This window comes from Aythya ferina (genome assembly GCF_964211825.1).
Source record: "Aythya ferina genome assembly, chromosome: 3".
In the NCBI taxonomy this organism is placed as follows: Eukaryota; Metazoa; Chordata; class Aves; order Anseriformes; family Anatidae; genus Aythya; species Aythya ferina.
The window spans coordinates 79825829-79848732 of NC_140298.1; the positions used below are offsets into that span (position 1 = coordinate 79825829).

The window sequence follows — 22904 nt, forward strand, 5'->3', positions numbered from 1 at the left end:
TCAACAAGGTCCAATTTGCTATAGCAGAGGTCTGCATTTCCATGAGAAATAACTGGGAGACCCATCAACTGAAGAAGGTTTAGAAGTGCTGATTCAGTAACAGCCTTAACAAAATCTACAGTATGGAAGCAAATATAAAACAAATTCCAACTAGCACAAGAAACTTTTTTTTCCCTGTAACTGGGGAAATCTAGAATGGAGATGATGCATTATTTACTAATGTCAGTCTTTAAACAAAGGCTGAAACTTGTCCTCTGCAATGGCCTGTGGTTCATTCAGATGCTATGGATTAAATACAGCTGATGACACACTGAAATCTGATGGGCTGCATCTACGGTTCCAGGTGGATGTGGAAAATCCAGGCTTTGTTGAAGATAAGAGTTTTTCCACTGACACCCAAGAAGTCAGGATTTCATGTATTTAATATAACAGTCCTCTGAAATCGTTAAGAAGGAGTACTGCAATGCCCTTAAAACCAGTGGGACCGTTCAGTGAGGTTGGTTTAATTTTGCAGTGGTAGGACACAGTTTATGTTCATCATAAAAAGATCCAAAACTCTAGATCCCAATTTGTATTTGAGTCACTTATTGCACATTACCTTCACGAAAAACGATTGGACCAAAGCTGAGAACAGCCTACCCACGAAGCCTCACCACTGGGCCACTCACTGAAGGGCTTACATTACTACAGTAGGCTTGGCCGCTGCAATCCTACGTGCCGTGTAGGGTGCGCGTTGTTCAACAGAAGGGATGGAAACGCCTGAGTCATGAGGACTGAGAGCACGTCCGTGTCTCCGTCCCTGGCGCTCCCTCTCTCCTCGACACCTGCTCACACCCGTACCTTGAGGTCCTGCTCCATGCTGCGCAGGAGCTCGCCGTCGATCTCGCCGGTCTGCGCGTAGCGGAGCCTCTTGCGCTCGGCCTTGCGCAGCCGGTACTGGAGGATCCGGCAGTTCTTGTTGGCTCGCTCCAGCTCGTGGCGCATCTCTTGAAGCTGACAAGCGTCCTCCTCGAAGAAGCTGTCCCTCATCTCGTCCATCTCGGTCCTCAGCTCATCTATCTCGTTCTGGCACCGGGGCGAGAAGGGGTGGGGACGCAACAGGTGGGTCAAAAACACAAATGCCAGCAAGCACGGGGGGAGCCGGCCAACACGGAGCGTGGGGACCGGCCCTCATCCCTGCGGGGACACCGCCTAAGTGCTGCCGAGCTCATCAGGAGCACCGCAACGAAGCAGCGAAGCGCGGCTGCGAGCCCACCAGGGTCTCAGCGACCCCACCGGGAGCTCCCACCTCCCACCCCCCGCCACCTCCCAGCCCGCAGCCCCCGGCCCCTCACCTTGAGGCTCTCGTTCTCCTCCCGCAGCTTCTCCATCTCCTCCTGCATCTCGTCCTGCAGCTGCGGGCTCAGGGAGCCCTCGGGGGTGCCACTCCGGCCGCCGCCGCCCGCCTCGCCCTGCCGCAGCCCCTCGGCCCCGGCCGCCGCCGCCATGGCAGAGGGCGAGGAGGCGGAGGATGCCGGGGGAGGCTCGGCCGAGGCGGCGGCCGCCGGGGAGGCGGAGGCGGAGGCGGCGCCGGGGCCGGGGCCGCCGCTGCCGTGGTTGCTGCCCTTGGTTTGCATCTGGGCGGCCGCCGCCAGCCCCTTCCTGAGGTGGAACTGGATGAGCTCACTTTGCAGGCATCCCTCCCTCCAGAACCCGCCGCCGCCGCCCGCCGCCCCGCGGCCCTTGGCGGCACCCGACGAAGATGGAGGCGCCGGGGCCGCCTCCCCCGCGCCCTTCAGCGGGGACCGCCCCGCTTTCCCCCGCCACTGCCTGGGCGGCGGCGGCGGCGGCGGCTGCGGCTGCGGCTGCGGCGCCGCCGCCCCCTCCCGCTCCCGCTCCCGCTCCCGCTCCCCCGCGCCGCCGCCCGCAGGGGGCGCTTCCTCGGCGGGCTCGGCGGCGGGAGAGGCTTCAGCACCGGCTCCGGGCTGGACAGCGCCCGGCGGCGCCGCGCCTCGCCCCGGCCGCTCGGCGGCGCGGCCCCGGCCGCCCCTCGCCGCCTGTCCCGGCGGCGGCCGCGGAGCCCCGGAGCCGGCCTTGGAGGAGGAGGCGGCGGCCGCGGCGGCGGCGGCGGCGGCTGGCGGGGCGCGGGCGGCGGCGGGCGGGGGTCGTGGGGGGGCGTCGCGGGCCCTGGCCGGGGAGGAGGCTCGCGGCTGCTTCCTGCCGCTGCTGCCCTCCGGGTGCAGGCGAGGCTCGGCGGCGGCGCCCCCTGCGGGCGGCTGGCTCATGGCGGCGGCTATCTGCGGGGAGAGTCCATCGCCGGCGGCGTCCTCCGCCTCCTCCGGCCGGCCGGCTGCGGGAGGAGAAGCGGGGAGGACGGTCGGGGGGGGCAGGGGGAGACCGGGAGGGGGCCCTGGCCCTGCCCCGCCGTGTGCCCGCTGCTGCTGCACCTGCCTCCCCCGGGGCCTCCCCCTTCAGCCTTGACAGGGCCCCTTCAAGGGAGGCCTCCAAGGCACAAATCGAGAGCAAAAGGGACACTGAAACAACTTCTACACCCATCTTTGCATCAGTTTGTCTCCCAGAAGCATTGTCAAGACCTAAGGAGCGATTCGGGCTTGTTACCCGTTACACTGAAGCAGCACCGGGGCAAAATCCCTCCAGCGCATTTCCAAAACATAGGGATTAAGGAAGGAGTGCACCCTGGCCCAGCACTAGATGTGGCACTGTATTCACCTGCGGGTGCTCAGGTGGCAATTTTCCCCCTAGGGCCTGACCCTAGTAGAGTTTTCATGGTCACAGCAGATGACTGAAATAGGCTGCTAGGTGCCATACCGTGCTGCAAAGATGTGCCGTAAGGCATTCTAAAAATAATAGCTATGATCCATAAACTGTTTTCGCATAGCCTTTATTCAGCCATCCTTAAAGGGAAAATGTGGGCCAAAACTGAAATGACAGCATTCCTAACGTGGCCTTGTGATTCCCAACTGTCCCATCGCAAAGTACAGAGTAAAGAAAGCCAACTGGTCAAAGTCAATGTAGACATTATGCCCTGCCCTGACAATTGGTTTATTCCCTGCAACACACCAGACAATGACACTGTGTTTACTCTGCACTCACTGGCAGGAATACAAGGTTTCCTCTCAAATGCACTGTCATTATCACCCTGATTTTAACCAATCCATTGAAAATTAATGCTCAAAAGAACATAATTTGGCAGGATTTTTCCAGGCATTAATAAGCAAAAAGGGAGCATGTAAGGGAGTGTAAACCTACCAAAACTTATACTTGCACCACAACACTGATTTGCTTTGCTTCTCTAGCAATCATAAATACAATTCCCAAACTGCTGCTTTTCAGAGCTGGACAGGTCCAAAATGCCACTCTTTAAACCGAAACCTAAAAAAAATTGCAGGAAGTCAGGGCTCAGCCTAGATCCTGCATCCTCCTCTTAACTCTGACTCTTCCCTACTGTTTTTCTGATTTATTTTTTTTCCCCACAACGCAAGCCTCCTTTGAGCCCGGGTCCGAAACCTCCGAAAACCCTCACAAAACTCCGCGACCCCATCTCCCCTCCAGTGGCAAGCCCACGTGGCGCCAGGACGCTGCGTCTCTGCAGGTGGAAAAAGCGCAGAAACACCCGCCGGCAACAAAAGGGGAGAGTCCAGCGGCTCCACCCGGCAGCGTGGGGATGTCCCCAGCCCCTGGCCCTTGTCCCCCGGCCCCTGTCCCTCCTGCGGTGGCAGGTGGCGGGGCACGCCTGCCTTTTGTCCGGGTTTTAGAGGCGTGGGAGGCTTCTCGCAGCTCCCCCTCTACGCCCGGCGCTTTTGTTGAATCTGAATCTGGAGTAACATCCCCCCTACCCCCACCTTTAAAAAAGAAAAAATAAAATAAAATAAAAAGAAAGAAAAAGAAAAAGAAAAAGGAAGAAAGGTTTGAGGGTAAAGCAGCCGGGTTACTCACCACCGCCCTGCCTGCTGCCCGGCTGGCGAAATGCATGCACGGGGAACCGGGCACCGCACACGAGGTCCCCAGCGCTGCCGGAGCCGCTCAGGAAAATGAAGCAATATTCATGAGCTGACCTCACCAGGGCCGGGGAGAGGGAGGAGAGCAGCGGAGGGAAGAGAAAAGAAAAGATGAGACGGCGAGGACCCCGCCCAGGCCTGAAGGCTGAGTTGCGTCCCCTTCCTTATCTATCTGCACATGGTGCCACCGGATTACGGCGCAAATGGGGGAAGGACGCGCCCGGCTTCCCTTCCCGATCCACCCCGGCGATCGATCCTGATCAATTATTTAGCGGCTCCTCCAGGGGAGCCGGCTTGGAGCGGGCGGGATGCCGGGCGCCTTGTGCATCAGCAGCAGGACGATAAGAGAGAGGCTTTCCTTTGTTCGCCGCCTTTATCTGCGCTCGCAGGGCAGCGGATCCGCACCGCGTCCCTTTGACAAAAGCCTGCTACGAGCCGGGAAAGGTGGAAACAAAGGCAAAGCACGGTGGTCTATTGAAGATAACCCCCGGGCGTTATTTCTTCGCGTGAATATTGGACTAACCTACCAGTGACTCTTTATTCATGGCGTGGGCAAAACCCGGAGGCAGCCACCTGATTACCCTGGGGGAGCTCCACCTGCTTGGTGCACCGTCAGCTGAATTTGGCTTTGCTCTGGGGCACCTTAGGTGGCTTGTCGAGCTGAAAACCTTTCCCGATGACAAAAAGGAACAGAAAAGGGGCTTTCAAAGGGGTTTTCCCTCCTTTCCCCTGCCTCTGAGCAGGGCAGCGCGGGCGCTCAGGGCGTGTTTCCACCCCACGGCCCCACCCGTGTGCTTATTCATACATCCATACGTTGTAATGCACAGTATATATACACAAAGACATTACACATACATATGTACATAAATGTTTGTGCATATGCACATGTATGGCACACGTGTCTCAATATAAAGATATGCCTGTGTGTATATATATGTATATATATGTACATTTGTATGGATGCGGGAAGATACTTCCCCTGTCTACACGTCCTCCAGTCCTGAACTGAATGAAGTGGACATAGGAAAATGTGATGAGTTGAGTACAATCAGAAAATGAGAAATGAAAGATTAATGCTGAAGGATACGGGTTTTGAAACTCATCCTAAATATTGACTTCTGTCATACCAACTAAACAGAGTGATTGGTTGAAACATGAGGAATAAAAATACAAAATATTTCTGTAATTGGAGCTGAGAAATACACCCAATGTGCTGTAGTTTTCCTAAGGAAGTGGTGGATAGATTCTGGTAGAAGATAGGTTGTGGACTCCTTGTGTCCCAAATATACAGAATTAAGGCAATAAAGCCATCACAATAAGGGAAAGCGTAGCAATTCCTGCCTGTAAGCACTGAACATCCTTTAGCATCCTTTCTGTTCCCTCTGTATTGTCTGGATAGACTTTCTGTATTAAAACAAAAATGGGGGGTTATAACATCCCATGCTGCCTACTACAAGTTGCATTGTGCTGTTGGAAAGATAGAGATCCTTATTGTCTCATGTTAGTGTCCAACTGAAAAGCAGGTCATCAGGTTATCTTCATCTGATAGTAAAGATAAGGTACTATGACTTATGGTAGAAAAAAATTGCCTGTTTCATTTGGGATTGTTGACTTCCTTCTCAAAATTTCTATTTTAGCTGAAACCTCAGTGCTGACACAGTTATAAAAATTGACATGGGTACAAAAATGATTCTGTTCATATAATTTATTTGAGTGGGGGAGGAAGAGAAAGGGGAGCACAGGTGTAATCCATGCAATACACACTTTTGCTTATAAAAGGTGTATTTCCATTAGGAAATTTTCTGATAGATTCTGTAGGCCTTTTACATGACCAGCAGGTCCTTTTCAAGAATAAGTCTAGCTTGGAAAAAACTATTACAGAAATGCTAATACAATAAAAATTAAATTTATATATACATATTTTTTCAGGTTCTCTAAAGACTTGTGGATGGAAATAATACACAGAAAGAAAGATCTAAATTTTACATAGAAAACAAGGGGCTTTCAGGTGACTACTACCTTTCAGGAATGAAACAGTGTCATGAGGTGAAATACATTAGCACAAATGTCAGTGTCAGGCAAAACACTGAAAGTCAAATATTAGGAATTGCTTAGGAAGAGACAGAACAAAACAGGAGACATCTTTATTGCTCTGTCATAATTCCAGGATACAGATACATTCTGATTTTCAAGTGTCGTTCTGGTCCCCCAGCTCATCACAGCCCTGGTAGAAGGTGCAGAGAGTGGCAACCAGGTTCTGAAGTGGCTCTGTGCAATGGCTTCTTCAGGCTAGAAGAGGGGTGACTGAGGAGAAATATGACTCAGGTCCCTGCTACCCTTAGTAAGGAGGCTAAAAAGCATTACTTCATTTTGTGTTATTTTTTGTGCTATTCACAGTCTCTTCCCATAAAGGATGAGATGCAAAACCAAATGAAAGAAACAAGCAGATGATGAGTTCCAAAATGATAAAGAAGATGGTTCTTGTGGTTAAGCTCTGGAACTCCCTGCCGTGGTGTGATGTGAATTTAATGGTCTACATGGCTTTGGAAAGTGATCGAACAAAGGCAAGGAAGGAAAATCAACTGAAGGCAACTAAGGCAAAACACATAGTTCAAGAAAACCTCTGCAATGCCACTTTTTTATTTGGGAAACTGTCTGGGAGTAATAACATTATCTTGTTTTGTGTTCATCTCTAGCATCCACTGTCAGCCACAGACAGACACCTACCAGTGAGCTAAATAGGTCTTTGGTTTGACTCCATAAGAAAATTATTAAACTGTTATGTATAGATATATCACTCTTTACTTTTGTTTCTCTCTTTTCATCCTTCTGTTATTTTCTTCATTTCTTTTTCACTGTTTTGCCTCAGATTTCTTGTCATGCAGAGCTTTGGTAATCTGCTGCACCCTTGTAGAACAAATGTATGACTTTTTCAATAATTTTTTTTTTTTTTTTTTTTTTGCCTTTAATGGCTAAAAGTATTTTGACCCCAAATTAAAACTGTGAATACCTTATTTTCTAGTATCCATTACTGCTTGTTCACATACAGAAAGATTTCTAAATCCAGCCTGCAACTGTAGTTAGTTATATGTAGTTGTACAAGAGAAATAAAGGCACTGGATTGAAAAGGGAAGAGGGAGAAAGGAGACGCAGAATTTCCAAGCAGAGTTTCAGTCTAAGCAATATAAGTGTTTTTTTTTTTTTTTTTTTTTTTTTTTCCCTAGGGTGAAGATGAGAATGACCTTACATAACACCCTAAAAGCATGACCTCCAGTCTTTCAGTAAAGAATACTTTACCAGCAGATTTCAGAAGCTGGTTTGAGAGGATGTTTTTCCAGGAGGCTCCCTGGGTGGCACTCAGCTGCTGTACTAAGGCCACAACACATACTCACCTTATCTGCTCTCTTGGGAAGGTCCTGGGCTATGTGGGGGCAGAAAGAAGAGCTACTGGAGTGTGCTGTGCAAGCTGCATGGTGCTGCCCCAGCTGTCAGCTTGTCTCCCTGCCCAAGGAGATGTGCTGAACATGACTAATTATACATCAGACCACAGTCTTTTTTCTCTTTCCATGGAAAATTGAAGGTTTGAGACTTCAATTCACCAATGTCTAATATGTTGACTAAATGGCCCTGATGTCTATTGTATCAAGCAGTAATTTGAGAATAAACAATTAATACTTTATCACTGGTCTCTTTTCCTATTTATTTGGAAATGGAAAAGCTTTCCAGATATATTGCATAGCAGAATTGCACAGCATAAAATCATGATACTGGAGAAAAAAATAATAAAAAGCTTTGTGTTAAAGAGGAATAACACTGGGGAAAAAAAAAAGTAAAACTGAAAAACAAATAACATTTAAGTTCATACTACTCATGAAATAGGAATGTGCTGGTAGCACCAACTAGTTTGTTCGAACTGGGTTATTTATTTTGGCATACACTATTGGCCATATTATTCTGTAAGATAATGGTGATACTGGTTTTCACATCTCTCTTCTTTTTTCCTCCTCTGTAGTGACTGCTCCTCAGCCAGAGGCTGCTACAGCATGGCACATTGAGGCTGCACCTTCTGTTCGTCCACATCCTCATACCCACAGAGCCCAACATGGGGACAGCGATGCCATCTGCACCTCCCCAACACTTCACCCCAATGAGAAAAGGATGTTGTGCTGCTTTTGCCACTATGTAAAGGAAACTCTTGGATCTGATCCACTGCCTTCAGCCTTCACAATTCTAATGGATCTCTAATTTCCCAGGTCAGGGAGTCTGCTTGTCATGTGCTGTGTCATAGAGGTCTTGGTCTGTTCAGTCCTTGCCTTTAAACACCTGGGCAGTTTCTCAGTCTCACAGGGGTGACCAGGTACAGAAAAGGAAATTAAGATTAGAGGATTCTTCACAACACCTGGGCAGTTTCTTAGCCTCATAGGGGTGACCGGGTACAAAAAATGAAATTAAGATTAGAGGATTCTTTGGCTTTGTCACTGGGGAATAAAACTGGGTAAAATTAGGTCTGTTGCTTATTAGAACTCAATAGTTGTAGTCATAAAATAAAGGCTCAATTCTATTTTTGTTGTCCAACATTTCATTCAGGCTTTCTGAAGGCCACAGGAAATCTTATGTCCTGCCTTTTATTCTTAAAGAAATCAATTGTGCCTATTGTTTGGAAATAATGACAGAACTGAGCATGCCTTGAAAAAGGCCAGGGCATCTCAACCATTCCTAATGAAAAAATGACCTCTTGCAGGCTCCCTCTGCCTCTCCTGGACTTGCTATACTTTCTGCTACCAGAATGATTTTTTTTTTTAAATAATTTGTGAATTTGGAACTTAAGATATTATTTATACTGGAAAAAAACAAGCAAACAACAACAACAAAACACATAACAGTCTTTCTGTATCACTGTTTCCTGTTACTTTCCTATGGGTCTTTTTTTGTTTGTTTGTTTTTGTGTTTGTTTTTGTTTGTTTGTTTGTTTTGTTTTGTTTTGTTTTGTTTTCATATTCAGAGGCTAGGATTATCCCAAAATTATATAAATCCTACCATGTATGCATGCATCTGTATAGGCTATATATTACATTCCTACCTAAAACTCATTGATTACTTAATGAGGCTACTAGGAGAGGAACTGTACAGAAGATGTTATAGCTAAAACTGTAGGAAAGAAAGACAAAATATGGAATTTCTTTGAGTTAATCAGTCTTGCACCTTGTCTTATTGCATTATATATAAAATGCTCAGTGACTGCTAGAGAAAAAAACACTTTTTTTTTTTTTTCGAACATATTACCAGTAGGCTCAAGTAGCCATTTCTAGAGAGAGCTTTCAAATATAAAGGCAAACGACTGAAGACAACCTCAGAGCTGTTCTCTAGAGCTAAACAGATGAGTACTCATCTGTTTACAGTTACAGAGTAGTAACTCATGAGCAGACTGTGCTCTGGGGTCTGCCCACTTCATCCCTTGAGGGAGGCAGTGTGGACCTGTCTGCCTGCTTGTGCACACCCAGCCACAATGGGTGCATCGTATAGAGCTGCTCCATGTTCAGTGTTAGGGTTTTGTTACTCATCCTAATGCCTAAGGTCCTCATAACAACGTGCTCCAACAGGTTGCACAGCTTCTTACCCCATCACGCTCTACAGCTTAAAGTAACCACAACAGTTACTGCACCCAGGAGCATTTACAGGCTCCTTCTTCTATGCCTAAAGAGAGTTTGGAAGAAGCAGGATTGTGCCATGGGTGGGTGAGTTTTCTTCATTATTTTATTCCAGTAGTTAGTCATTACATCAGTCACATAGGTGTAAAATGAAGCTGCACAACCTTAAAGGTGCTGTGGTGCCCAATTCCCTACGAGTATGAGGGGACTTAGACCCCGACCTTGAGAAGACAGAGGCTGAAGTGAGGGAACAGGTGATGAAACAGCCTGCATTTTGTTATTTTGTTTATGCTTTGTTTTGTATTTATTCATCACTTAATGTTAATATATTTTTTATCTCCATTTTGTTTATTCAGAATGCTCATTTTGATTACATATGATTGTGTATAATTATTCAGGCTGGAACTGTATCTTGTTATTTTGACTTCCAGGTGGCATCGCATTACTACACATGTAAGCTTCCAGGTGCAAAACTGGACACAGTTTTACCAAGATCTGGTCTTAGACGATTGTTTCCCTTCCACCTTTGGTGCCTCCCGAATTGCTCTCTGCCTTATTGTCATCTTCTGACTGATAATCTGTCTCTTCTTTCATCTTTATTCTCTCTGGTAATTATTCACTATAACTTGTATTTCAGGATCAATAGCTTTTTGCATGTATCTAAGACATTTTTGAGCTTAATGCCATTTTTGGAGATAACTCTTGGACTAGAACTTTTGAAAAATGTTGGCAAATTTTTTTGTGTTCTTTATGCTCCTAAATGCCTTTAAGAGCTTAGCATAAGTTGTTTTGAAAATAAGTTTTTAATTCCTATTAAAAAGTCTTAACGGCTTTGGAATATGATGAACAGAGTTGGAGAGTTTATTAGTTAAATTATACTTGCAAAGGCTAGGGAAAAATCACTGTACTTACACAAGCTAAAAATTAATAAGTCAATAGTGAATCAGTTCCTTTGTTTACCAATTTATTGGACCTTCTATCATGAGTATTATGTTGTTATTTACATCCTGGATCATATCCAAGCTTCTTACATAATGCCCTGTTGGTTGTTGAGAAATGGAACAACTGCTGGCACACATCAAAACAGTAAAATCAGGATATCAGGTTCTCCACCTGGTACACATAAACACTGCCTGCATAGGAAAAGCTCTGTGGGTGTTTCGACAAGCACATATAAGAAGATTGGTGCATGACTTTTGATTCAAGGACTGCATGTGAGAATGGCTATTGAGAAAACAATTTGACCCAAATATCCTTCCTCGTGTACACTATTATTGCTTCACAAGGCTTTGAACTAGGGATAGATCATGCCTACAATGGCTTCTGCTCTCTCTCTGGGCTGCCGGAGAGCAGTTTCATGTGTGAATGAGGCCAGAGTCGCAGTTTCTATGGTGACTTCACCCGCTTGTCACCCATCCAGCAGCCCCTCTTCCACAGCCTTTGGCATGTTTTCAGTGCGATCGTGCCCATGTGGGGGTAGGGAGAGGAGGACGAAGCGAGGAAGGAGCCTTTCCAAAGAGCAGCCAGGGAAATCACAGTCAGTGCATTACCTTTGCAGGTGCTTTGATAGTCTCAGATGATCTGGAAATGGGAATAAGAGAGAGATTGTCACTATGGGACAAGCTGCAGGGGTCTGCTTTTCTTCTCCACTTTTACCCCCTGTAGCAGAAGTGCAGAGAGACAAGGCACCGGTAGCCTGATATTTATTATTCTGAGTCCCAAGAGGGTGATGTTACTCAATGCAGCGCGTTTACTCTGGTGTAATTCTTTTAGTGGAGAATTAGCAACCCGGTTCAGTGGCATAGGGGAAGGGCAGGTGAGATCGGCGCCTAGCCACGAGGCTCTGTGTCACATTGGCACAGCGGTGCCTAAACCTGCACAGCTGCCCACAGGGAGTCACAGCACTGTGGGACAGATCCGAGATAATCGTTTATTGATCCAAGGTACTGGAGACCATGATTAAAGTATACCCTTAAGGATAAGGCAATGCTTGGGCAATGGGTTGAAAAGGATGCTGAGGGGACCTTTCTCTCCCCCTCTCCAAGCCTGAACTGGGGGGTTTAGGTTGGTATCTGTCTTAACAAAGCCAGTAATAACTACAAGTTATTAATTAATTAATATTATTTTATTTTATTTTATTATTAATTTAGCCGTTAATAACTCCAAGGTCCATTGCTGATGTCCAAGGAAAGCACAGAAACCTATGCTTCTGCAAACTCATGCTTGCTCAGATCCTATAATGCGCTCTTTCCAAACACACCCTCTAGCCCCATGTTCCAGTTTGCCCTGTAATTGTAAAAGAGGCACGTGTAGGAAGCAACCAAACCTTGTATTACAAGGATCTTCGACGTTCCCTTAAAATCCTCTGGGATTAAATTCTGGGTCCACTGAGGTCAATAGCAAATCTCACACTGTCATTAAAAAGGCCAGGCCAAGACTTTAGGTTTCGTTGGCCATTTTACTTAAGGTCTCTGGTTAGCTGACACAGGTTTGTTCACAATGATTTGAATATTAACAGATTTTATTTATATTTTTTTAACTAAATAAGCTGCCATAAAGTTAATACATCTTTTCATGTCACTGATTATTTCTCCCATGACTAAAAAAAAAGCAATATTCTGTTCACTTGAAATGCTTCATATAACCTAGGAAACTCTACAAATCATAGTAATGAATTGTACTATAAATTCCCAAAATATGTTTAGAAACAAACTTTATTAAAGCAGCAATTGTCTTTGCTATATTTGCATTTTTTGTATGACAGAAAAAAAAAAGCAAAAAAGAAAAAGCAAAATAAAACTCACTTAACACGGTAAAGCAGATGTTCCAAATTTTATTACGAAGATTTTTTTTAGAGATGAAATACTATAGCTACTGGAAACAAGAGGCCTCCATACTCACTTGGGACTGCTGAGGCTTTTGCACAGAGCAGAGAAATGCCTTCTGCTCTCCTGCTGGGTGTATGACACAACTTTGAGTGTCACAGGCTCCTAAAGTCATCATAATATTTGCTACCATCTCTTTCCTTCCTACCCTTGAGATCTAATCCTTGAAAGACCTATGAAAAACAGGTTAATTTAGGGAAGTTAATTCCTTGCTCTCAGACTAAATTGATTTTTTTGCTTGTTTGTTTTTGTTTTTAAAAGTATTTTTACGCACTTTTCTTTTACATGTACTTCCCACCAATCCATAATACCAACAACAAAAAAAGCCACCTGAGTCAAAGCACAATACTATCTTTCAGTTTATCATACTTTTAATAGCTTGAAATACTGAAAACTCTAGTGCTGAAAGCTTCACTATCATTAAAGCGCCCACCCCCCCCCCCCCAAAAAAAAAAAAGACACGTGGAAACTTCTCTTGAACCCAGAATCTCCCTCTTTCAGCAAGGATAATTGGCTTCTTCAGCTACCACTACAGCAATGGTCTCTCTCATTGTAGGATGTTTTGTGAGCCATTGGGAGTCTAAGCACTGAAGCATGAATCTAATTTGATTACATTTATTTTTATAGCCTTTCGTCTGCATTTTCTAGGGCATATGTGAGAATTTCATAACTATAATAAAGCAGTTATATTTGTTTGCACATTGGGTACTCTCTGTCTAAGGCAACAGAGATATATCAAAAACAATGTTGCACTCCGGCAAAAAAAGAGAAATTGAGGAGTTATGGAGCAGCCTCATTTTATGACTTCACAGAGTAAGGAAAGTTCCTGCTAGCATCATTCTTGGCATACTGGCAAAATATAATAGTTTCCCCACATGCACAAAGGAGGGTGTTGATCTCTCCATAAAGCACTTTAATGCACACAAAGAAAACTCTAAGGCAGGTGTGTACTGCTATTGAAGTAATACTGAAGAAACAGAATATGATGGCCATAAGTTCAGGGAAGCTGTATTTCCTCTTATGGGAAGCTGAAGGTGCGTAGAGGGATTAAGTGCAAAAGTTCATCTGTATATTAAAATAGTCTTGATGAGAATGTGAGTTTAATACACCACAGGTAGAAAAGTGTTGCTGACAGTGAGGGCATCATACATCAGAACTTCTCCAATCTGCACAACAGGTAACAGCTTCTGTTCCTCTGCTACACTCTTATCATCTTATTTATGATCAGGTTCAATTGACAGAGACCAGTATTGCTCTCATGCTCAAGGAGAGCATTACAAAACCCTGTGCTTTAGTAGTGATAATGCTAAAATTCAAGTACTCTTATTGCTACAGATCCCTCTTCTCTTTACAACAACAGCAGAATCCTTCCCAGCTGCTCTGCTGTATCTAATCTCAGAACGTGCATCTTTTCTTTTGAGGTGATTACCTCAAACAAGATTGCTCCATTATGTTCTGCTGAACTCTACCCAGTATTGGTTTTTAGACACTAAAAATATTTACTTTATTTCATCTCTGTCTTGATTTTAGTTCAGGATTAAGGCTTACAACTCATTTGTTCACTTTCCTTTATTTATTTATTTATTTATCACTTCTATACATACAAAAAACATGCACATCTGAATTAAAGACATTACATATTTTGTGACTAAACACATTAGAAGTAGTTAACAACCATGATGACCTCAGGTAAGCAAAAGAGAAATTTCTCAAAAGTTGTTAAAAGCCAAGGAGTTCACACCAAAAAAAAAAAAAAAGAGCAGGTATCCAGGTGATCATGGAAAACCTGAGCAAGGAGTCTCACAGAGAAACCTTCCTCTAGCCCAAACAAAAAGAGGAAACAGCAGAGCAAGCACTTGTAGATTCATGATGTGGAAAGGGAAGATAGCCAGCAAGAACCAGCAGAGTTGGAAAGTTGATGAGAACAAAATACATGTTTTCATGTTTGTGAAAAATTTGACAGCAGCAGTGCCTATGAGAAGTTCTGTCTGGTGTACAATCAAGCAAATACCATCTTAAATTAATATCAAATCCACTTCCAAAGAGATCAGTAGCTCATACAATTCCTCCTTTCTCCCTGGATATCCTGGAAGAACAAGCACACTCTTTGTATGAGGACAATAAAAGAATTTCTGTGGGCTCTTGTAACGAATGCACAGCAGCAGCCATTCACCATAGGCTGATGCTTATGTGACAGAACAGGGTGCTAGAGTCTGGTTAAAAATACGGAATATTTTGATTTCCTCATATCAGATCTGACATAAAACTGTGAAAGAACACTGTGATTACTAGGTCTTGAATTAATGAAATACCATAAGACTTTCATCATATGCAAAGTATTTCTTGTACTGGCACAACTATTTTCTTACGTGTAAAGAAACAGAAAAATGCATATAGATATTGCTGTTTTAATGACTAAACATTGGAAACACTTTCTGTCATTTAACTGTAAAATACCAGTTATGTTAACAAATACTTTTATTAATATTATATTTTAGTTATTAGTATTAATGCATGATTGTTTTCTTTGGTACAGCAAGAGAAGAATGAAGCCATCTGTCAGATGCCATTGTTGTTTAGAAGTGGAGGGCTCTTGTGTTATTTGCTCCATCCATCCTTGCTCTGCCAATCAAGAGCTAACCATTGTCACCCAGCTCTCCAACACCTTGGTGAACAAACCTTACACAGCAAGGTTGGAGCCATGGTGATGAGCCTGCCTGAGCACAGGAAAAGAAATGCAAGCCTTGCAGAAGGGCTAGCAAAGCCCAGCACAGCTCTTGCCTGCTCCAGGTGTGTTTTCTTCAGTTCTTGCCGGGGGATTTAGAAGCTGAATTCTTCTTCAACCTCCCTCTGTTCCTTGCTGGGGTAAAAACAGCAAGGGAAAAAGGAGGTATTACGGAGATTGTCATCTTTGTCACAAAGGAGTAACACTGAACAGAGGCAGAGGGATCTGGGCAAGAGCAGACTCACTCCTGTCTCCTTTGAGGAGTGGTCTGCAAGGAGCAGGAGAAGGAAGATAGAGCAGGTCATCCTGGAAACAGCACATGACAAGCAGGGTGTAAGGATGTTGCTATCCTTGACATGTTTTTTTGGTGCCATTTGAGAGCACTCACTGGGTAAGTTATGCAAGCAAAGGAACTGTAATCCAAGTGCATTAGTGTTTTTCAACCTTAAGCAAACGAGCAGATTGGCTAAAAATATTTACACATGATGGAGCAAGTCACCTCTAATAAGGTCACCCAAGACCTCTAATACTCAGTAAGTTCTTTATAAAGTTTGGCTCAGTCACATTCCTGAAAATGATGAATTTGTTGTACATCCATGTAGTGGAAGGAGTTTTTTTGAGCAGTGGCTTGTAAAAGTCTAGAAGGCAAATGAGACTGTTTTTCTGTAGTGCTCACACAAGCAAACAAATAAATAAATAAACAAACAAATAAATAAATAAATAAATACTGTGGTCAGACACCAAGTCTTTTGGAAGCATTTTGCAAATCTTGGTGAAGAACCTTTTAAAGCTATGTCTTGTAATAACTACCAAAGCATTGGAGAATAATCAAAATATTTTTCCAGCAAGTCTAAATCGTAGCTCAAGTCCATGTGCCCTCATCAATTAACCTTTCAGTTACTCTGATTCAGGACTTTCAGATAATGGAGACCTTCACCAGTGATGTGAAATGAGCCCATCTATGACGGCAGAGTAATTTTTATGACTGCCTGATGAACACATTAGTGTGCAGGCAATGTCCCCTGAGCAGGGATTTCTGGAAATTGCATAGATCAATACCTCCCTGAGGCAGGGACAGCTGCTAGTCCAGTTCCCAGACAGCAAAACTGGGGATTGTTCCTTTCAGCATTTCTGAAAATGCTGAAAGACTCAGGTGGAGAGGAACTTGCCTGTATCTCTATCTATAACCATCCTGAGACTCAGATTCAGTAGCTGGATAGTGATTAAATGGTGATTCAAAGATGTGGAATGTGTGAAAGACACCACACATACCTTCTACCCTGCAACGTTTCTCTGTCCTCTTCTCCTGTAGCCAAAATCCTCCTATCTTGATTTATAAAGAAATGTATATTTACATTTCTCTATATATATTACATAAAAATATATATTTTATATATATGTTATAAATATATATATTATATGTATATTATATATAATGCATGTAATATATATTATATACAATGTATATAATATATATAATATAATATATTTATATTTATAATTAAATTTGTATATTTTATATACACTGTTGCGCTCAACTGGAAGTGCAAATCATGCTGTAGACCAGCAGCTGCATAGAGCCTTTGGGACACACTTTAGGACAAGAGTACAGAAAAGTTGCAGTGTGAATTTGGTCATTAGTCCCTTTCTGGCAATAATAGAATATTTATTAATACCGATAGTGTACACCACCATATTACCCCTGGCAGTACAAGTTGCATCTGGACTAAAGCAAGCTGACTTAGTTGAAGCACGCGATGTTTATGCCAGTTTAAGGATTTTTTTTTCCTGACTGCAGGAGCTGATACCTGATCCAGAGGGGGGAAAAAAAATGCTGAGAAAACTTAATTTTTTAACATTTTTGAAAGAACTTTTGCTGTCAAATGTTTGTTAAAAATCGTTATGTATCACATTGCTACAATATTTCTGATCTGGCACAAGGATCCCTAAAATCAGATGCACCCTCTCATTGCATCCATCTGTTAACAAATGCTAACTGGGAGTGGAATGAAGATATTTTTTACTCAAATGCTAAGATTTTGCTTATGTGCATGTTTACCCGTGTATTAAAACCAAGTTCTATTTCAGTCTTCTTTTTTTTTTTTTTTTTGTTTTTTTTTTGTTTTTTTTTTTCAGTTACTTGTGAAAGTAATGGAGATGGAAAAGTTATATAGCATCATCTAGTGGACATGTGTAAATGTACAGGAGCTTGCAATTCCACTATCATTCACTCAAAATATCTGGCATCAGTACTAACTACAAAGGAAAATGTAAGTTAAATTCATTATTTGCAGCTGTCAGCCTGTGGATTGTAAGAAAAAAATATAGTATTAGGCTAGAAGCTGTGTCATGCTCACATTGTTACCATTCACAGTTGTAGAACAAGGATATCAAACACCTTGTTGCAAGCGGGTATTTTTTGTTTGTTTGTTTGGCAAATGAGCTTAAGCCAAAGAATTTTGGTGTGGGGTTTTAGTGTAAGGATGGTAAAAGCCCATGATCAGGGCCTATATTCATTCTAATGTACTCACTTGGCTTTGACAACATAAAATAAAATATTACTGAATTATTTGTTTAAAGGTACAGAACCAGGAGAGGAATGCAAGTTTTCTGGCTCCAGGGCTGAGATTTTGCAATTAGATTAATTAGAAGAAAAAGCCGCATAAATCCAGGAAAGAGTTGCAGACTTTTTATATTCACTGCTCTGCAACTGTCTTCTGCCTCCTTCTCAAATGATAAAGATTTCAAAGTTTCATGATTGTTTGCATTTGACTGTGTGCTATGTTAGTATGTCCATCCATGTTAGCCTGTAGTGAGGTAAATACCAAGGCAAAAACCAGTGCCCTGGTCTGTCATTTAAATCTTGGTGCAATGTGAGACATACACCAGGGTGCAGGATAGTTAGGCTATTGAGGTCACGTTGGGCCTGATGACTATGTCAATGACACTCCTTGCCATCTCTGCCTGGTATTGTCATTCCCCAGGAGCCACAGCCTCTGTCGCTGAGGAGATCAGCAGCTCCCTTCACTACCTGGATGGCATGAGGAATTTGGCTCATGGCTTCCTGTATGATGCTGCCAGATGGTTTCCCTCAGCCTGGTACTCACTGTGGGTAAGCTCCAGGTAGCTCCTCACAAAGGCCATGGTGCAGGCAGGGAGAGAACAAACTCAGCTGGGACCACAAGTCACAGTGGCAGGAGGACAGAGAGCTGTATGCGAGGCTGAAGGAGTGTCGTGGTTTAACCCGGCTGGCAGCTAAACACCACGCAGCCGTTCGCTCACCCTCCCCCCTCCCTCTCTGGGACGGGGGAGAGAAATGGAAAGTGAAGCTCGTGAGTTGAGATAAAGACAGTTTAATAAGACAGGAAAATAATAATAATAATAATAATAATAATACAATGATGATAATAGTACTACTACTAATAATATGTACAAACAAGTGATGCACAATGCAATTGCTCACCACCCGCTGACCGATGCCCAGCTTAACCCCGAGCAGTCCGGCCCCCCCCCCCCCGGCTAGCCACCCCTATATATTGTTTAGCATGATGTCAGATGGTATGGAATACCCCTTTGGCTAGTTCGGGTCACCTGTCCTGGGTCTGTCCCCTCCCAGCTCTTACTGTACCCCCAGCCTGCCTGTTGGCAGGACAGAGCAAAAGTCTGAGGTGTCCTTGGCTTGGTATAAGCACTGCTCTGCAACAATTAAAACATCGGGGTGTTATCAGCACTCTTCTCATCCTAAGCCAAAACACAGCATTCCACCAGCTACTAGGAAGAAAATTAATTCTGTTCTAACTGAAACCAGGACAAGGAGAGACAAATCTTTTATTTTAACAGAGATTATGACAACTAAACATGACAATTAAATGAGACTCCAGTTGAATAAGTTCATGTGTCACATTTGTTTCAGGAAATGGCTCTAAGGGGATGCCAAGGATATTTTGGAAGCTCGGCACTTTTCCCTGTGAAGTGAGCAAGTCCGCAGAGGTTCTAGTTTGATAGCACTTTCTGGGGACTAAAATTAATTCTTTTCAAATCAATTTAAAACACAACATCTGTTCCTCTTGTGTTGCTTAGAAAATCCAAGGCCCAATTTTGGGGTCTTGGGCAAAATATGGGCCAGTGGATTAGAAAGTCATGTCCTACGACAGTTGCCCATGTGTGTTCCGCAGTGTTTTTATTCATTTTCATTATTGTTCCAAGCATGGGGACTTCTGTGGCACTTACATTTATGTTTCCCGTGTAATATAAGCAGATACTAGCCAGCTACAGTAAATATCATGGCATTAGTTCTCACAGGGCGGTATGTGTATCAGGTACCTAGCATAGACATGAGTATATTACCTGTATTTCACAGGAATCTTTAAGCACTAGACACCTGCTTTATGGAATTGTTATCAGTGTATATGAAATCATGGCATATGAAGAATCTCAGAAGCAGAGTTCTTGGGAGCATCCAGGTATTGGAGTTTGGGAAGTGATCTAAAAAGAAATGAAAGTGAACTTAAGTGAAAAAAAAAAAGCATGAAAAGAATGGAGAAAAGAAATAATTATAATATTTTCCAGAAAAACATCTGGTTCTAAAATTGTGTGTTCTCTCATCTTTCAACTAGGTGATGTGACATCACTCCATATACTATCATTTTGTCTCATCTCAGGATAATACTAGTACTGTTGTACAAATATCTTTCCATACCCTATAATTTCTCACTTTTAACATCTGTCCATGTATATGTTTGCTCCTTACACATCTTTTCTAGGTATTATAATAACATGAGAATGTTTCAGAAATTACTGATTTGATGTAGGAAGTATATATTAAATACACATTTTAATTTAAACAGATTTCAAATTTGTTTCTAGTGAGTTATTCACGCTTCTCTGAACAAGTCTAAAATCTATTTTTCTTGAAAATCAGCCTTATTTCCTCTGTCATTGCAAATGAAACAGCAGAGCCAAATTACTGTGTTCTATACCAACACAGAATATCAATTAGAAACAACAAAAGCGTTATGCTTTCACATGAGACAAGTAGAATTAGGCAATAAAGTAAGGATGACTTATACATCATGTCTGTTATTTTACTGCATTTCTTTAGAATTGTCTTGTACCAAAATTTATTTTTCCTGCTTACACAGTAAAACCTAAATTATTTCTTTGAGAAATGTTTTTGCTAGCTCTACTTTCCTTTCTTGCAAGAAAGCTTTTCCCCTCCCCCTCCATTTTTTTTTTTTCCTAAGGAAAATGGCTGCAGCTGGAAGAAGATGAATCACAGTCCTCTGTAAATTTTCTCTGCAGTCTCTGAGTTTCAAGAGGTGAAAATATCTCCTGATTTAAATTTCTGAATTAATTGTTTACTCCTTCCAACTGGCAAAAAGATAAAAACCGGCTTTGGTCCAAGTTTCTAATTGATTCTGTCATTTTGCATACTTCACATCAGATAGTCTGGGTGCTAACATTTAGCTAAAGATTTACTGCTTTGGATGTTTGTGCTTTTCTTTTAATGAATCTTTGCCATTATGCTGATTTTTTCTAATTAGTTATTCCCACTTATTCTCATTTTCATCTAATTAAAATGCCATACTAAAAATATAAGTGAGGATTCAGTTAATTTGTCTTATAAATGGATGCATAATTAATGAAAGATTGAAATAAAGCCAATTCAGAATGTAATTCTGATACTTTTTCTGCAGTTTGCTTTTTCCCTAGTGATATACAAGCAAACAGCCAAAAGATTTCCTTGAGTTTATAAGCAGATTTAGCTCTGCATTTGAGTAACTCTCTCTGGACAATGTAGATATATATTATATTGCCTTTAAACTCACCCTGAAGTTAGTAGGAAGCTTAATTCAAAATTTCCTCTTTTCCTGTTTGTTTGTTGTTATATGTGTATATATATATGTATGTATGTATGTATGTATATTAACATTGGTCCTGCAAGCAGGCCTTGTATGTAGGCTTGATCCCATATCGTTATTTTTACTTTGCTGGAACTACACTTTCTTTTAAAATTAGCAATTAGAACTCTGGAAACATTTCATTTACACTATTTTTTGCAAACACTTACCCAGCCAGCTGTTTACCTAGCCAGCCTCATGGAAAAATGACAGTTTCATCAGGAAAAGACGAACTACGTATGGCATATATCCCACCATAGCTATGAATCTGGTATATATATATTTTTAGAATTTTAGAATTGAAGTGTTTGGCTTAGATTGGGAGCATTATTCATTATAAGTTTATTTTCACTTAATTTTAATTTCTGTATTTGTGTGTTACTGTGTGATCAATTCAGTAGATAGCTCCTTTAAAAAAAAAAAAAAAAAAGTGATTATTTTATTATGCCAATACTTCATCAGCAGAGATTATCAGAGCAACTTAAAGCCTGAATTGTCAGGATCTGCAGTACAGGTTAATTCTTCTGTTGAACTAGGATCAGCAGGTAAGATGAAAAGACTTTTGCAGATGGTAGAACAGGAGAAATAGATAACATAAGAATGATGTTTTCCAAAGGAGGATTTATGGAGGAGCCATGATATGAAGGCACAGCACCTACTGTTTGCTCCACCACACATACGATGCAACTTCCCCTGGGATTCCTGGTACTCTTAGCACAACTTGTATTGCTGCATTAGTGGTGGAGTCCACCCATGTGGCCATGGGCTTTGGCTGATAATCTTTCCTGGCAGCCACACCCAAGAGAAGTGAAGTAGCAATTTAAATATCCCCCTTTTTTTTTTAGCCCTGTCATGGGGTTTTGCTGGAGGACACTGAAGCTAGAGAGATCCTCCTTGCCAAATATTAAAAGCGTGTGACAAAAGGAAATAGAATATCTGTTCAAAGCTGTAACTGCAGACTATAGCAACAGAGATTGGTGAGACTGGTAAACAGTCTAAATATATGCACTGCTACAGGTTTACCCAATAAAATATATGAAGAATAACTTCAACTAAAGTGTGGTCTTCTTTTCCTTGGAAGCACTCATAACCACTGGTGCTAGTGTAAGTGCCACGGCAAAGTGTGCCAGGTGACTGCAAGCCTTTTCCCTACCGATATTCCACTTAGAATAAAACTCATTCATCTTCCCCTTAGGATATTTGCCCTAAATGAGAGTGAGTTAATCCTACCTTTCAGTGCTGTCTTCTGTGACTAAAGAATGGTGACATCCCCAGCTCACCTAAAGATTTTCTCACCTGCAAAGCTCTGCATCAGTTCTGAGTTCATTTGAATGAAGGTAATGATGCCTCTTCTTTACTGGCTTGCAAGTTCCTTCCCCAGTGTCTCATCAGGAGTAAGGATTGGGACCAAACATGGGCCATTATTTCTTCTTATAGTCCACTTCATTGGAAGATACCCAGAAGAAAGACTGCTGGACAAAATCCTGCTGACTGCTCTACTTTGCACTCACTGAAGATATTTTGATATTTTACAGCCTTCATATACATGTTTTTTTTCTGTTTGACACACACACACAAACACACATACACACACCAAGTACTGTTATAGTCCAAATAGCATACTCTTTAAGAGTAAGAGACAATTTGCTTAACTTTAACTGTTTATAAAAATAAAATAAAATAATTAAAAAAAAAAAAAAAAGACGTAACTGTTTAAACTTTATCTGCAATGAATGTAAAGAGGTTGA

General features: G+C 42.6%; 1 protein-coding gene and 2 long non-coding RNA genes across 4 annotated transcripts in view; 1 reads left to right on the forward strand and 2 right to left on the reverse strand.

Annotated features, from left to right (window-relative positions):
- MTCL3 (MTCL family member 3) overlaps positions 1-3490 on the reverse strand; it is a 29762-nt gene extending 26272 nt beyond the window's left edge. The window contains 3 exon segments of the mRNA XM_084514385.1: positions 841-1065; positions 1335-2329; positions 3250-3490. Coding sequence (XP_084370511.1) covers positions 841-1065; positions 1335-2264 — 1155 coding nt within the window. The 5' untranslated portion in view covers positions 2265-2329; positions 3250-3490.
- On the forward strand, positions 1023-17524 carry LOC311434292. The gene is made up of 5 exons (XR_014691361.1): positions 1023-1101; positions 8011-8251; positions 10078-10254; positions 15068-15321; positions 17393-17524. It is a non-coding gene; the product is annotated as an uncharacterized lncRNA (long non-coding RNA).
- LOC311434291 lies at positions 15262-22519 on the reverse strand. 2 transcript variants are annotated; one of them, XR_014691359.1, is made up of 4 exons: positions 22453-22519; positions 19604-19741; positions 18364-18477; positions 15262-15391 (listed from the first exon to the last, which is right to left on the reverse strand). It is a non-coding gene; the product is annotated as an uncharacterized lncRNA (long non-coding RNA). The 2 variants fall into 2 exon arrangements; XR_014691360.1 differs by lacking the exon at positions 22453-22519 and having other exon boundaries at positions 19604-20295.
- Positions 22520-22904: the final 385 nt, after the last annotated feature.